The sequence below is a fragment of the Pongo abelii genome, chromosome 11 (genome assembly GCF_028885655.2).
Source record: "Pongo abelii isolate AG06213 chromosome 11, NHGRI_mPonAbe1-v2.0_pri, whole genome shotgun sequence".
Taxonomy (NCBI): Eukaryota; Metazoa; Chordata; class Mammalia; order Primates; family Hominidae; genus Pongo; species Pongo abelii.
In genome coordinates, this window is record NC_071996.2 from 60,213,155 (window position 1) to 60,231,430 (window position 18,276).

General features: G+C 38.5%; 1 protein-coding gene across 5 annotated transcripts in view; it reads right to left on the reverse strand.

The window, feature by feature from the left end:
- The window catches only part of ACVR1 (activin A receptor type 1), a 141,123-nt gene that overhangs the window by 9,033 nt on the left and 113,814 nt on the right, over window positions 1–18,276 (reverse strand). For all 5 annotated transcript variants that reach the window (XM_002812500.6, XM_024243732.3, XM_024243733.3 and 2 more), the window contains one exon: window positions 17,304–17,501. In XM_002812500.6, coding sequence (XP_002812546.1) covers window positions 17,304–17,501 — 198 coding nt within the window. The remainder of the gene's footprint in view (window positions 1–17,303; window positions 17,502–18,276) is intronic.

An 18,276-nucleotide genomic window follows, 5' to 3' on the forward strand; every position in this document is an offset into this window, starting at 1 on the left:
TTGGTAGAAGAAGACTGCTTTTAGAGGTGTGTCAAGGAAAAGAGACTACTAGTCAGTAAACAGCAGCCAATAAAGTTTTGCAGCCTTCAACTTATTTTGTCATGAGGTTAGTTGACTACTCTCCTCTGTTCTGGATCTCTAAATCAGGGACATGAAATTCCAGGAAGTCAGGGGGCAAATAATTCTTCCCTCCCACCCCACCTCCATATTCCTGCCCCCAGTCATTGTCCTAAATGTTAAAACAAACAAACAAAAAAACTGAAATTAATGAATACGAAAAATTGGCCCTAATATGATTTATCCTCTTATGCAAACCTTAATACACACAAAAATAGGTAATTAACATCATGAAACATGTTGGATATTGAGTTGCTGACAAAAATAGGAGTTGTCATGGTTTCCATACACAAGCCCCATTGCACTTAGGAGCAGAAGCACAAGCAGCTCCCTGGCTGACTCAAAGATTCATTAGAAGAGGTTCTTTTTTCAAAGTAAGTGCACCAAATGTAAGCTTATTCTAACAAGTATGTCCTAGTCCCCACCCCATAAGAGGCACAACTTGGTCAGCAAGGATTTTTCTACAAGATACAAATGGTTTTTGACACATTTTAACCCTGGATTCCATCATAAAATAATCAAAGCCAGTAATAGTGAAACAAGAGTATGTCCACAGAGCCTTCCTGTGGGCAGTGAAGAGGGGAAACAAATGTACTAGGGCCATGAGGTAGCAAAACAAGAGGCAGAAGACGGCCACTGTGATCTGCAAGCTCCTGGGCGACCTTCATCACCCATTTTCCATGGAAAGGAAACCATACCAAAGCACTTTCTATATGCCAGACACACATGAGATGCTTTATGTATACGATCTCATTTAATCACCATAACCCTTTAAAGTAGATATTATTATTTTTTTAAATAACGAAACTGATGTAAGTCATCGAGTCAGAGAGTATGACGTCAGACTCTGGAATGTTAGTGATTCCACTTCACTGCCTCCCACAGACCCAGCACAAACCCCACACAGCTCTGGAGCGCACTCTTCACACAGACTTCTTCTGTGTGCAGTGCGATGGCCCTAGGAGAACCACAGCAAGGAAGACAGAAGCACATCATGCTAATGTATTCAACCAAATTGGTGTTTGTCTATTCAATCTGGGTACACTGCCTTTTTTCAAAAACTCTAGTGTGTATTTGGCTGGGAGCCTCGGCATCACATTTTCTTACCCTAGAACTACTAAATAAGAAATGCTGGGGCTGGGCCCTGGGAATCTGTGTCTTAAGTACTCTAGGTGACTGTGATGCACATTCCAGTTTAAAAACTATTGATCCAAGTGAACCCCTGCCTTAAGTTCATATGGAAAATTCACACAGGGAAGGTAAGAAAACCGTTTTCTTTCCTAACAATTCCAAATTCAATGTCAAATTAAACACCAAAAGTAAATTCCAAAGGACACTATTGAGAAATGTTCAGATGCAAAAATGGACTTAACTCTCATCTCCTGTAAAGAAACAGCATGAGGTTTATTATTAGTAGCAAATAAATGTAAAATTCCAATAAAAAATATAAAATGCAACATATTTTTATGCTCATGGTTCACTTGAGGATCATATTACTCCAAGAGAACTATCTGGTCATCAATTTTTATAATGCATTCAGAAACTCAAAGGATGTATCATTATAATGACCTTCCTCACAGAAGATATTCATATATTTAAATGAGATACATTTTATATGCAATAATTTCAAAAATATATATTCTTTTAATGACAGTTCCTAAAGCTGGTAAGAAAATGAAATAGGTACATCACACCGTAGGGTATGGGGGATATTGTAAATTAGTACAGCTTTTATGAAAAGCAACTTGGCAATTATGTGTCAAGCCATAAAAACATCCATATTCTTTGACCTATTAAGTCTACTTATTTTCAGATTAAGAATCATTTCCCTGAACGAAATCATCATGTGCACAAAAATGTCTACAATAGGCCCCAAATGGTGGAAACAGGATATCTAACAATATGGAAATAGTTAAGCTAATAAGATGTTATGTGACCATTTAAAATAAAAACAGCCTATTAAGCAAGATTTAAAAAAAATACGAATAAAAAAGATGATACGGAATTATATCTATATATGATTACAGCTAAGTTTTAAAAATGAGTGCATACAGAAGTAGAAAAAGATGTGAATGCTGAAATTTGAAGGCACAATTTCTCCTACTCATTTTTTTTCTGTTTTGGGAGAGTAATAATTAAAAGATTAACAGTAGTAAAACAGGTTTGCAAGCAGCATTGAATACTTTCAGGTTTAAGTTTAGATAAACTGATTTGTGTGTGGGGGGGTGTACATTGTGTGTATACACACGTGAATGTTCATAGAAGAGGGAACAGAGAACAAAAAGAGAAAATATCAAATTAGTCATTGCTAAAGGACAGTAGCTGATTTTAAATGAGACAGGAGATACCCTTATCTCCCCTCTAAAAAAATCAAACCACATTACAGCACAGAAGCTCAACTCACAACATTCTGGGAACTAGTTAACAGTCTTGGTGATGATGCAAGGGAGAGATCAATAAATCAGAAAACAATCAAAACATTCTCCCTTCCTCTACCTTCTTTTTTTTTTTTTCCAAAATAATGTTAAACACAGGCACTACCAAGCAAGCCACGATTTGTTGAGCTAAATTTTAAACTGATGACTCTGACTTCAAACTGACTACTATTAATCACAGCTGATCTTTAAAAGCCACTTGGGTTTACGCCTGCAACACAGGGAGCGGGTTTGCAACATGAGTTCTTACAAAGCCTGAATCCCAAGTCTCTGCTGAGCAGGCCTGCTTGGCTCAGCTCTGGCACCCCCACAGCTGGAAATGCTACTGTCTAGCTATGGAATGCCAACTTCCTCTTCATTTGGGGCCAGTTCCACATCACACAGTTTATTTGGACACCAATCCTTCTCTAAATTGTTTGTTAAGATAAACTAATCAGAATTAAAATTTTCAGTTCGAAGGTGTTCAAGAATGATTGGGGAGTGGGTGAGGAAATGAAGCTGATGTGCAATTTCAGGCAAAGTTCAGAACTTTATAAATCTGCAAAACAATTTCTCTGTTGCAAACAATTCTCAAGGGGCATCAAGGGCACAAACTGCAAGGCAGCAGCTCCCAGTGGTTGAGAAACAATTACCAAGAAAACGTTCATGATTCCATTAAAAAAAAAATACTTTAAAAAGAACTGTCAATTTACAATCCATGTATGTTTAATCTGAACACCTACTTTGATACCCTCAGACGGTTTGTTCAAAGCAGATCCACTCTGCTATTAGGAAAAAAAACCACCTAAAGGCATGCCAATTTTAATTATTGTACACTAAACTATATAAATTACCCCAATTCCACTACCTCACAGAAAGTCCTCATCTCTGGCTGTGCTATTCATGAAAATCATGATTGCCCACAAACCTCAATCCTTAGGAGAAAACATCAGTGGAACGTGGAATGGAAAACAGCTATTAGAGACTTCATGCATTATTTCTTCTAATCCAGGACTCCAATGGGTCACAGGAGGCTAAAATGTAAAGCATCTTTTGGAAATGAACATTAATCTAAATATATGGCATTTTCTTCTGTTTTCCTGGAATAGTTTCAGACACATGCTCTGTGAAATAAGATTTTCAGTTGTGAAGATATGAAGAGGTTCATCTAGTTAATTCAAGGGATTCTGCTATAAAAACCACTTTGTGGGTAGTTGGGGCATGCCCAATTTGAAAGAGTATACTTAGTGCTTTCAGAATACAATGTACTTAAAGTAAAGTTCAACAGTATATTTGTGGCTGAGTTGGGTACATGAAAAAAGGCAAGGGTGAGAGCGCACTGTAGGGGACACAGGTTAAAAATGATTGACAAGTGCTTCTTTAACTGCTAAGGCATCAACATTTAATAAAACTACCTACAAACAGATCAACATAGGCCATCTATCCAGGGCTTCCTGCATTTAAATTTGACTCTTTCAGTAGGTACAGTCTGCTCATTATAAATAAGTGACTTCTGAGTGCAAAAACTGAGCCTTTTCTCAACAATCCAAACTTAACAAGTCAAAATACCTAAAAAATAGCAGAATTCACCCTTAGATTCACTTGATCATTCTCCTCAAGTTAAAACTCCCTTGTTAGAAGAACAAAAAAGGAAGGAGGGTGGGAAGAAAGGTAAAATAGGAAGATGGAGAAAGACAAGAATGAAATACGGACCAGTCCACCTACTAACCCTGGTGTCTATAGGCACGATCAGGGGCTCTGAAAACAGGCCTGCCCCACTCACCTCTAGGGCCCAAGCATGCCATCTGGAGGTCTGAAGAAAGGCTTCCTCCACCAACAGTCACCACTTGCAGTGCCTAAGCACAACTTCGAAGGGTCTAGGGATCAACTTGCTCCACCCACCACAGCCTGCACCCATGTGCACCAATGGGAGGCCTGAGGACAGGTTCATCCCACCCAGTGCTGCCCCTGTCAGGGCCCATGTGTGCATCATCTGGGGGCCTAGGGATTGTCTGCTCAGCCCGCTGCCACCACTGGTGTGGGTGTATACCTTCTGGGGGATTGAGGATGAACCCGCCCAGCCTGCTAGCACCCGCACACACATCATCTGACAGCCTAGGGAATGACCTGCTCTGCTGGTCACCACTGGAGCCTGAGTATGCCTCCTGCGGACCTGGGGACTGGCCTTCCCAGTAGGCTGGTACCCAAGCTTGCTGCCTGGAGGCCCAATGGCTGGCCCATTCCACTACTGCCATCATCAATGCCACACAAGCCACCCAGAAGCCTGATGACCAGCCTGTCTACCACCGCTGCCACTGCTGGCCCCTGAGCAAGATGCCTGGAGACACAAGGATGAGGCCATTGGATTCGATTCCATTGGTGCTCACATATGCAACCCAGGAACCGAGGACGAGCATGCCTGGCTTGCTGCCATAACCACTTGTGCCCAAGGACCAGTCTTCCTGGCATCCCCATCCCAAGAAAACCCTCAACACAGCCTCCATTAATTTCAGCCTAAACCAAAAAGGACTCACAGACACCACTGATGCCAATTACAGCTGAAGTAATCATATGGATACTACACTAGTGAACCTACCCAGAATCAAAACCAAAGCGCCCTACCAACCCAATATAGGAAACAGTCTTTCCCTACAAAAACCAAACCATAAAATTGGGAGAAACAAAGCTTACACTAGATATGCTCATATCAACGTAGAAACACAAAGAACATGAAAAAACAAGGAAACATGACACAGTAAAGGAACACAACAAGTCTCCAGCAACAGATTCCAATGAAGAAAAAATAGGTAAAATGCCCGAAAACAAATTCAAAATAATATTAAAGAAGCTCAGTGAGATATAAGAGAACACAGGTTAAAAATACACAAAGAAATTGGAAAAACAATTCACGATCTGTGGCAAATTCAACAAAGAAATAGGTATCATTTAAAAAAAAAAACCAAACAGAGGTTGAGGAAAAGATGGCAGATAGGAGGCATGACTAAATTGCAGCTCCCACTCAGATGGACAGAGCAACGTGTGGAGACTCGCACCATAAACCTTTGCTCCAATAACTACTCCAGGAATATACCAGGAAAGCTGAAAAAATCAATGGACCCTTTGAAGGAAGTGGACTGCTCCTGCAGGACCTGGGAGACAGCCCAAATACTCTGAGTGCCCAAACTGTGAAAGTGGGAAAGGAGGACTGACTGTCCACCCCCAAACACACACCCTCACTGGGGAACCTGAAGGTCCAGATTATGGAAGAAGGATTTGACCTTACCTGGAGCTGAGACAATTTAGAGAGCTGAATGAAATACAGGGGCACAGGAAGCAGCGGGAAATGCCCTATGGGCTCTCTTGGTCCCTGGGGAAGCCATTTCTGACTTGTCTTACAGCGGTCCTTGGGAAGGGCTGCCGGAGGAACTGGGAAAAGACCACAGGGAGATGGAAACCTCCAGCTGAACTGTGTAAAAATTCTAACCGAATGCAAAGTTTCCTTGCCCGAACTCAGGGGAGGGCATGAATCCGGTGTCCAGACTCGACAGGTGGGAAGGCGTGCAAGCCCTGCTTGCTTTCTCAGCCGAGAAGCTGGTAGCCTGGAGCAATTCTCAGCCCTGCTGGCCCACTGCCTGGAAACAAACTTGGTGCTGTTGAGGGGGTGGGGAGCATAGTGGGAGTGAGACAGGCCTTTTGGGTTGTGTGGGAACTGGGTAAGGCCTATAACTGCTGGCTTTCCCCTACTTCCCTGACAACCTGCAGGACACAGCAGAGGCTGCCATAATGCTGGGAACATAACTCCATTGACATGGGAACCACAACCCCATTCCCCACAGCAGCCACAGCAAGCCCCACCCAAGGAGAGTCTGAGCTCAGTCACGCCTAATCCTGCCCCTACCTGATGGTCTTTCTCTACTCATCCTGGTAGCTGAAGAAAAAGGTCATATTCTCTTGGGAGTTCTATGGCCCTGCCCACCACCTGATCCTCCCCTATACTACCACAGCTAATGCTCTCTTGAAAGCGCCACCTCCTGGCAGGAAGCCAACCTGCAGAAAACTAGCACATCAAACAACTACAACTAAAGACCCTCACAGAGCCCATTTCACTCCCCTGCCACATCCACCAGAGCAGGTGCCGGTATCCATGGCCGAGAGACCTGAAGACAGTTCACATCACAGGACTCCGTGCAGACACCCCCCAATACCACCCTGGATACTGGTAGCCCTGTGTGGGTGGCTAGATCCAGAAGAGAAATAATAATCATTACAGTTCGGCTCTCAGAAAGCCACATCCCTAGGAAAAGGGGAAGAGTACTATTACATAAAGAGGGCACCCTGTGGGACAAAAGAATCTGAACAGCAGCCTTGATCCCCAGACCTTCCCTCCGACATAGCCTAACCAAATGAGAAGGAATCAGAAAAACAAGGTTCTTTAACAACCTCCAAAAATCACACTAGCTCACCAGCACTGGATCCAAACCAAGAAGAAGAAATCCCTGAATTGCCAGAAAAAGAATTCAGAAGGTCAATTATTAAGCTAATCAAGGAGGCACCAGAGAAAGGTGAAGTCCAACTTAAGGAAATCCAAAAAATGACACAAGACTTATCAGATTAACAGCAGATTTCTCAGCAGAGACCCCACAAGCTAGAAGGGATTGGGGCCCTATCTTCAGCCTCCTTAAACAAAACAATTATGAGCCAAGAATTTTGTATCCCTTGAAACTAAGATTGATAAATGAAGGAAAGATTCGGTCTTTTTCAGATAAACAAATGCTGACAGAATTCGCCACTACCAAGCCAGTACTAACAAGAACTGCTAAAAGGAGCTCTAAATCTTGAAACAAATCCTGGAAACATATCAAAACGGAACCTCTTTAAAGCACGAATCTCAGGACCTATAAAACAAAAAAATACCATAAATGCATTTTTAAAAAACCAAGGTATTCAGGCAACAGATAGCATGATGAATAGGAATAGCATCTCATATCTCAACACTAACGTTGAATGTAAATGGCCTAAATGCTCCACTGAAAAGATACAGAATTGCAAAATAGATAAGAATTCACCAAGCAACTATCTGCTGCCTTCAAGAGACTCACCTAACACATAAGGACTCAAATAAACTTAAGGCAAAGGGGTTGAAAAGATATTCCATGCAAATGGACACCAATAGCAAGCAGAGGTAGCTATTCTTATATCAGACAAAACAAACTTTAAAGCAACATCATTTTAAAAAGACAAGAGGAACACTAAATAAAGATAAAAGGCCTTGTCAGCCGGGCGTGGTGGTTCACGCCTGTAATCCCAACACTTTGGGAGGCCGAGGCGGGCAGATCACGAGGTCAGGAGTTTGAGACCGGCCTGGCCAAAATGGTGAAACTCTGTTTCTCCTAAAAATACAAAAACTAGCCGGGTGCGGTGGTGGGTACCTGTAATCCCAGCTACTCAGAAGGCTGAGGCAGGAGAATTGCTTGAATCTGGGAGGTGGAGGTTGCAGTGAGCCAAGATTGCACCACTGCACTCCAGCCTGGGCGACAGAGCGAGACTCCATCTCAAGAAAAAAAGCCTTGTCCAGCAGGAAACTATCACAACCCTAAATATATATGCACCTAACACTGGAGCTAGTAAATTTATAAAACAATTATTACTAGACCTAAGAAATGAGATAGAGAGCAACACAGTAATAGTGGGGGACTTCAACACTCCACTGATAGCACTAGACAGGTCAAGACAGAAAGACAAGAAAGAAACAATGGATTTAAACTATACCTTAGAACAAATGGACTTAACAGATATTTACAGAACTTTCTACCCAACAACCACAGAATATACATTCTATTTATCAACACAGGGAACTTTCTCCAAGATAGACCATATGATAGGCCATAAAACAAGTCTCAATAAACTTAAGAAAACTGAAATTACATCAAGTATTCTCTCAGACCACAGTGAAATAAAATTGGAAATCAACTCCAAAAGGAACCTTCAAAACCAAGCAAATAGATGGAAATTAAATCCCCTGCTCCTAAATGATCACTGGGTCAACAATGAAATCAAGATGGAAATTAAACATTTCTTTGAACTGAATGATAATAGTGACACAACCTAACAAAACCTCTGGAATACAGCAAAGGCAGTGCTAAGAGGAAAGTTCATAGCCTTAAAATGCATACATCAAAACATCTGAAAGAGCACAAACAGGCAATCTAAGGCCACACCTCAAGGAACTAGAGAAACAAGAACAAACCAAACTCAAACCCAGCAGAAGAAAAGAAATAACCAAGATCAGAGCAGAACTAAATGAAATCGAAACAAAAAATACAAAAGATAAATGAAACAAAAAGCTGGTTCTCTGAAAAGATAAATAAAAGTGATAGGCCATTAGCAAGATTAACCAAGAAAAGAAGAGAGAAGATCTAAATAAGCTCAATTAGAAACGAAATGGGAAATATTACAACCAATACCACAGAAATACAAAAGATCATTCAAGGCTACTATGAATACCTTAACGTGCATAAACTAGAAAACCTAGAGGAGAGAGATAAATTCCTGGAAATATACAACCCTCCTAGCTTAAACCAGGAAGAATTAGAAACCCTGAACAAACCAATAACAAGCAGCAAGATTGAAATGGTAATTTAAAAAATTACCAATGGAAAAAAAGTCCAGGACCAGATGAATTCACAGCTGAATTCTATCAGACATTCAAAGAAGAATTGGTACCAATCTTACTGACAATATTCTGCAAGATAGAGAAAGAGAGAATCTTCCCTAAATAATTCTATAAAGTCAGTATCACCCTAATACCAAAACCAGGAAAGAACATAACAAAAAAAGAAAAGTACAGACCAATATCCCTGATGAACATAGATGCAAACATCCTTAACAAAACACTAGCTAACCAAGTCCCACATCATATCAAAAAAATAATCCACCATGATCAAGTGGGTTTCATACCAGGGATGCAGGAATGGTTTAACATATGCAAGTCAATAAATGTGATACACCACATAAACAGAAATCAAAACAAAAATCACATGATCATCTCAATAGATGCACAAAAAGCATTTGATAAAATCCAGCATCCCTTTATGATTAAAACCCTTAGCAAAATTGGCATACAAGGGACATACCTCAATGTAATAAAAGTCATCTATGACAAACCTACAGCCAACATTATACTGAACAGGGAAAAAGTTGAAAGCATTCCCTCTGAGAATTGTAACAAGATAAGGATGTCCACTCTCACCACTTCTATTCAACTTAATACTGGAAGTCCTAGCCAGAGCAATCAGACAAGACAAAGAAATAAAGGGCATGCAAATTGGTAAAGAGGAAGTCTAACTGTCGCTGTTTGCTGATGATATAACCTCATACCTAGAAAACCCTAAAGACTCCTCCAAAAAGCTCCTATTAACTGATAAAAGAACTTACCAAAGTTTCTAGGTGCAAAATTAATGTACACAGATCAATAGTTCTGCTATACACCAACAGCAACCAAGCTGAGAATCAAATCAAGAACTCAATCCCTTTTACAATAGCTGCAAATAATACCATACCATACCATACCATACCATACAATACAATACTTAGGAATATACCTAACCAAGGAAGCAGAAGACCTCTCCAAGGAAAACCACAAGACACTGCTGAAAGAAATCACAGATGACACAAACAAATGGAAACATATCCCATGCTCATGGATGGGTAGAATCAATATTGTGAAAGTGACCATAATGCCAAAAGCAATCTACAAATTCAATGAAATTCCCATAAAAATACCACCGTCATTCTTCACAGAACTAGAAAAAGCAATCCTAAAATTTATATGGAACCAAAAAAGAGCCCACATAGCCAAAGCAAGACTAACCAAAGGAAAAAATCTGGAAATAATACATTACCTGACTTCAAACTATACTGTAAGGCCATAGTCACCAAAACAGCGTGGTACTGGTATAAAAACAGGCACATAGACCAATGGAACAGAATAGAGAACCCAGAAATAAACCCAAATACTTAACAGCCAACTGATCTTTGACATAGCAAACAAAAACATAAAGTGGGGAAGGATGTCCTATTCAACAAATGGTGCTGGGATAACTGGCAAGCCACATGTAGGAGAATGAAACTGGATCCTCATCTTTCACCTTATATAAAAATCAACTTAAGATGGATCAAGGACTTAAATCTAAGATCTGAAACATAAACATTCTAGAAGATAACATTGGAAAAACCCTTTAGACATTGGCTTAGGAAAAGACTTCATGACCAAGAACCCAGAAGCAAACGCAATAAAAACAAAGATAAATAGGTGGGACTTAATTAAAGAGCTTCTGCACAGCAAAAGGAACAGTCAGCAGGGTAAACAGACACCCCACAGAGTGGGAGAAAATCTTCACAATCTATACATCCGACAAAGGAATATTATTCAGAATCTACAAGGGACTCAAACAAATTAGCAAGAACAAAACAACTTCATCAAAAAGTGGGCTAAGGACATGAATAGACAATTCTCAAAAGAAGATATACAAATGGTCAACAAACATATTTTAAAAATACTCAACATCTCTAATGATTAGGGAAATGCAAATCAAAACCACAATGTAATACCAACTTACTTGTGCGAGAAGGGCCATAATCAAAAAATCAAAAAATAACAGATGTTGGTGTGGATGCGGTACAAAGGAAACACTTCTACACTGCTAGTGGGAATGTAAACTAGTACAACCACTATGGAAAACACTGTGGAGATTCCTTAAAGAACTAAAAGTAGAACTACAACTTGATTCAGCAATTCCACTACTGAGTACCCAGAGGAAAAGAAGTCACTATACAAAGAAGATACTTGTACACACATTTACAGCAGCACAGTTTGCAATTGCAAAATATGGAACTAGCCCAAATGCCCATGAATCAACAAGTGGATAAGAAATTGTGAGATATCTATCTATTTATCTATCTACATGTATTTTACATATATATATTTGAGATAGATATATATATATAATAGAATACTACTCACCTATAAAAAAGAATGAATTAATGGTATTCACAACAACCTGAATGGAAATTTAAAAATGCAATCCAGAGACTAAATCAAGCAGAAGAAAGATTTCTGAACTTGAAAACATGTCTTTTGAAATAACCAGTCAAACAAACAAACACTCGACCAAAAAGGAATGAACAAAGCCTACATGATATATGGGACATCATTATACAACCAAATATTCAAATTTTGGGTTTTCCAGAAGGAAAATAAATGGGCAAAGGCATAGAAAACTTATCCCTACCCCAAAAAAAGCTGAAATTTCCCAAATCTTTCAAGAGATATATAGACATCCACATATAGGAAGCTCAAAGATCCCCAAAAAGATTCAGCCTAAAATGGTATTGTCCAAGGCACATTATAGTCAAACTTTTAAAGTCAATGACAAAGAGAAAATTCTAAAAACAACAATAGAAAAGCATCAAGTCATATATAAAAGACTTCCATCAAACTAACAGTGGATTTCTCAGTGGTAATCTCACGGGCCAAGAGAGAATGGGATGACATATTCAAATGTTGAAAGAAAAAACAAAACTGTCAGCCAAGAATACTACACTCAACACAAAGCTATCCTTTCCAAATGAAGGAAAAATAAAGTATTTCCCAGATAAACAAAAACTGAGGGAATTTATCATCACTAGGCTGGCCCTACAAGAAACACATAAGGAAATGCTATATCTGGGTGATATATGCCATCACAAAAAGACATGAAAGCATAAAACACTGGTAGAACAGACACAAAAATGAGAAAGAGAAAAAATTCAAATTTAAGGAGAAAATATACAAACACACACACACAAAAAACAAACAGTAAAAGGAGAAGAAATGAAGGATATGCAAAACAACCAGAACACAATTAACAAAAAGGCAGAAATAAGTCCTCACCTATAAATAATAATTTTGAATGTAAACAGATTAAATCCCCCCAATTAAAAAATATAGACTGGTTAAACAGATTAAAAACAAGACCCAAATACATGATGTCTTCAAGAAACCCACCTCACCTGTAAAGGCACATATAGACTGAAAGTGAAGGGATAACAAAAGATATTCCATGCAAATGAAAACCAAAAGCAAACAGAAGTAGCTATACTTCTATCAGATAAAACAGACATTAAGCCAAAAACTGTAAAAAGAGACCAAAAAAGGTCAGTATACTGTGGTCCCTCAGTATACATGGAAGATTGGTTCCAGGACCCCAGTCTAAACCAAAGTACATACATACTCAATACCACAGTTGGTCCTGTGAAACCCACAGATACAAAAAGTAGGCCCTCTATATACTCAGTTTTGCATCCCACAAATACTGTATTTTTGTCTTTGTTGTTGTTCACGTGTGGTTGAAAAAATCATGCGGTTCACAACTGTGATGTGCAAGGTCAACTGTATAATGATAAAGGGAGAGAGAATATCATGATTCTAGATATATATGCACCCAACACTGGAGCATTTTTATACAAAGCAAATATTATTAACCCTAAGGAGACAAATAGACTCCAACACAATAACAGTTGGGGACTTCAACATCCTACTCTTAGCACTGAACAGATCATCTAGACAGAAAATCCAAGAAACATTGGATTTAAAATGTACTTTAGACCAAATGGACCTAACAGGCATTTACAGAACATTTTATCCAACAGCTACAGAATACACATTATCCTCATCAGCACATGAATAGACCATATGTTAGGCCACAAAACAAGTCTCAACAAATGGAATAAAACTAGAAATCAATAACAAGAAAAACTCTGGAAACTGTACAAACACATGGAAATTCAAAAACACGCTCCTGAACAACCACTGGGTCAATGAAGAAATTAAGAAGGAAATAAAAAAAATTCTTGAAACAAATAAAAACGGAAACATAACATACCAAAGTCAATGGGATACGACAAAAGAATTGGTAACAGGGAAGTCTGTAGCAATAAATACCTACATCAGAAAAGTTGAAAGATTCCAAATAAAGAATCTAAAGACGGGCCTCAAGGAACTAGAAAAGCAAGAACAAACCAAACCCAAAATTAATAGAATAAGAAAGGTCATAGCAAAACTAAACAAAATAGAGACCAAAAAGTAATCATACAAAGGATTAATGAAATAAAAAGTTAGTTTGTTGGAAAGGTAAACAAAACTGATAAACTGTTAACTACACTAACCAAGAAACAAGGAGAGAAGACTCAAATAAATAAAATCAGAAACAAAAAAGAAGACATTACAGCTGATACCACAAGAATACAAAAATCATCAGAGATTATTACAAACAAATTGGAAAACCTAGAGGAAATGGATATAATCTACCAAGATGGAACCAAAAGAAAATTTAAAATCTGAACAGACCATGAATAACAAGATGGAGTCGGTAATAAAAAGTATCCTCACAAAGAAAACCTCAGGATTGGATGGCTTTACTGCTGAATTCTTTCAAACTTAAATAGAACTAACAGCAATTCTTCTCGAACTATTCCAAAAAATTGAAGAGGACTGAATTGTCCCTAACTCATTCTGAGTCCAGAATTACCCTGATACCAAACGAGACAAGGAAACCACAACAAAAAAAGAAAACTACAGGCCAGTATCCTTAATGAACACAGACGCAAAAATCTTAAACACAATACAAGCAAACTGAATCCAACAACACGTAAAAAAGATAACACATCATGATCAAGTGGGATTTATTCCTGGGATGCAAGGAAGGTTCAACATATGCAAATCAATTAATGGGACACATCACATCAACAGAATCAAAGACAAAAACCTCATGATCATCTCAATATATGCAGAAAAAGTTCTGAATCTATTCAACATCCCTTCATGATATAAACTCTCAACAAAGCAGGTATAGAAGGAATATACATACTTCAACATAATAAGGGCCATATGCAACAAACTCACAGGTAAATTTATACTGAATGGGGAAAAGCTGAAAGCCTTTTCTCTAAGAACTGGAACAAGACAAGAATGCCTACTTTCACCATTCTTATTCAAAATAGTACTAGAAGTCCTAGGCAGAGCAATCAAGCAAGACAAAGAAATAAAATACATTCAATGTGGAAAAAGGGAAGTCAAATTTTCCCTCTTTGCAGGTGACATAATCTTTTCTCTAGAAAAACCTAAAACTCACCAAAATGTCTTAGAACTGATAAGTTCAGTAAAGTTACAGGTTACAAAAATCAACATACAAAAATCAGTACTGTTTCTATATACCAATAACAAACTGGCTGAAAAAGAAATGAAGAAGGCAATCCCATTTACAATGGCTACTAAAAAAACAATCTAAGAATTAATTTAACCAATGAGGTAAAAAACCTCTACAAGAAAAAATACTGATGAAAAAAGTTGAAGAGGACACAAACAAATGGAAAGACATCCCATGCTCATGAACTGGAGGAATGAATATTGTTGAAATGACCATACTACCCAAAGCAGTCTACAGATTCAATGCAAACTCTATCAAAATACAAATGACATTCTTCATAGAAACAGAGAAAACAATCCTAAAATTTCTATGAATCCACAAAAGACTCCAAATAGCCAAAGCAATACTGAGCAAAAAGAGCAAAGCTGGAGGCATCACACTACCTGACTTCAAAATATATTACATGAAACTATAGTAGCCAAAATAGCATGGTATTGGTATAAAAACAGACACACAGACTAACGGAACAGAATAGTGAAACCAGAAATAAATCCACATATTTACAGCCAAATGATTTTCAACAAAGGCGCCAAGAACATAATTTGGGGAAAGGATACCCTCTTCAATAAATGGTGCTGGGAAAATTGGATAGCCATATGCAGAAGAATGAAATCAGACTCCTATCTCCTACCATATAAGAAAATCAACTTGGCTGGGCGTGGTGGCTCACACCTGTAATCCCAGCACTTTGGGAGGCCATGGTGGGCGGATCACGAGGTCTAGAGTTTGAGACTAGCCTGGCCAACATGGTGAAACCCTGTCTCCACTAAAAATACAAAAAATTAGCCGGGCGTGGTGGTGCACGCCTGTAATCCCAGCTACACAGGAAGCTTGAACCCCAGAGGCAGAGGTTGCAGTCAGCCAAGATGGTGCCATGCACTCCAGCCTGGGCGACAGAGCAAGACTCTGTCTCAAAAATAAAAAAAAAAAAAAAGAAAATCAACTCAAAAACAATTAAAGACTTAAATTTAAGACCCCAAACTATAAAAATACTAGAAGAAAGCACAAGGGAAGCACTTGATGACATTGCTCTAGGCAAAGATTTTATGGCTAAGACCTCTAAAGCACAGGCAACAAAAAAACAAAAATAGACAAATGAGATTATATTAAACTTAAAAGCTTCTATACAACAAAGGGAAACAATCAATAGAGCAAAAAGACAACCTGTAGAATGGGAGAAAATATCTGCAAACTATTCATCTGACAGGAGGCTAATATCCAGAATATACAAGGAACTCAAACAACTCAACAACAAAAAAAATAATTTCATTAAAATATGAGCAAAGGATCTCAACAGACATTTCTCAAAAGAAGTCATATAAATGACCACCTGGTATATGAAAAAATTCTCAACATCACTAATCATCAGAGAAATGCAAATTAAAACCACAATGAGATATCATCTTACCTCAATTAGAATGACTACTATCAAAAAGACAAAAAATAACAAATGCTGGTGAGAATGCAGAGAAAAGTGAACTCTTATACACTGTTGGTGAGAATATAAATTAATAGGGTCATTATAAACACAGTATAGAGATTTCTCAAAAAACTAAAAATACAGCTACCATAAGATCCAGCAATCTCACCACTGGGTATTTATCCAAAAAAAAGGAAATCAGTATATCAAAGGGATATCTACACTTCCATATTTATTGCAACACTCTTCACAATATACAAGATATGGAATCAACCTAAGAGACTATCAATGGATGAATGGATAAAGAAATTGTAGTAAATATACATTAATAGAATAGTATTCAGCCATAAAAAAGAATGAAATCCTGTCATTTGCAGCAGCATGGATGGAACCAGAGGTCATTACATTAAATGAAATCAGTCATATACAGAAAGATAAATACAGCCAGTTATCACTCATATGTGGGAACTAAAAAAGTTGATCTCATGGTGGTAGAGAGTAGAATGATAGTTACCAGAAGCTGAGAAGGTTGGGGAATGGGGTGAGGATGACAGTGGGATGAAGAGACGTTGGTTAATGGGTATAAACATAAGAGCCGGATGGAAAAAAATAGGTTCTAATGTTCAATAGCACAGTAGCATGACTACAGTTGACAGTAATATACTATGTATTTCAAAATAGCTAGAAGAAACTATTTGAAATGTTCCCAACACAAAGATAAAAGTTCAGGGTGATGTACAGCCTAAATGCCCTGATTTGAGCACTACATATTACATACATTTATCAAAATATCACATGTACCCCATAAATGCAAGTATTATGTATCAATTTCAAAAATTTAAAAGAGAAGAAATCTGCAACAAATTCAAAGAATGGCTGGTCTCTTCCAGAAATACTGGTTTTCAACCATCACTTACTGTGGTATATTTCAAACATAAAAGCCATTACACTCCATCTACCAGCCATAAATCAAATATGAATGCCTATAACTCGACACGTATGATTCAAAGAACAATGTGAATTTCAATAGTCCCTTCAGCCCTTTTAAAGGTAGCTGGATCAAGAGAACTTGGATTAAGACAATATTATATTAGACTAGATACCTACCATTGCTCACCATCCGCCTGGCCACTTCCCACAAAACAAGTCCAAAGGCCCAAATATCGACCCTTTTATAAGAATCGAAACAATCCACCTGGATGGTTTCATCTAGAACTTCGGGGGCCATGTAGCGCTTGGTGCCCACACGGGGATTGTTCCCCACATCAAGCTGATTGGTGCTCTGGGAATGCATGACTGCCAGGCCTGAAAGGAAGAAGATAACAATGTAATCAACCCACTTCCTTTCCCATAAGAGGCTGCTGAAGGATTTTAAACCAACCCCAATCAAAAGTGCCCTCTTGTGGATCCAGGGTCACTGTTGCAATACACAGAATGATCCCTAGAATGCCCTTTGTGATTATTTCTGGGGTGAGAGCAGAAAAGGGACTAAATGTCAGAAACATTCTGAGGCTATCAGGTTAATATATGAACCTCAAAGAGACAAAAAGTTTTGGGTAAATGGTAGACCAATGCACTAAACCAATGTGGCCCGTGTTTGAAGTCCACAGGAAAATATTTAACATGTGAGTCTCTAAGTGGCTTAACAAGAAGCAAATTAAGCTCTCAAGCTCCACCACTGCTCTCACTAGTCTCCAAACACAAATTTCCAACAGTGTGAGATAGAGCATTTAAAGTAATTTATCACTACATAAAGGGCAGATTGCTATAAGCACTGCTTTATTCCTAAAGGAAGAGCTGCTTATCTGAGCAATAATGCTGACCAAACCCACAGGCCTTTCTCTAGAATCATGGAAACAGACAGCATTTAACTGGACCTCAATTGAAAGCACAACTCTCAGGTTAAATGGCTTTCAAATGCTTTCTTAAACCATGACTCATTCCAGAATTCCTCAGTCAATTAGGGAGACAGGCTTTCTTCACTGGCCAGTGGGGAGACAGATACATGCATGCTTTATTTGTGGATGATTTTACGTTACTGATGTATATGCACACTGACTGAAAATGATTCCTATAACAT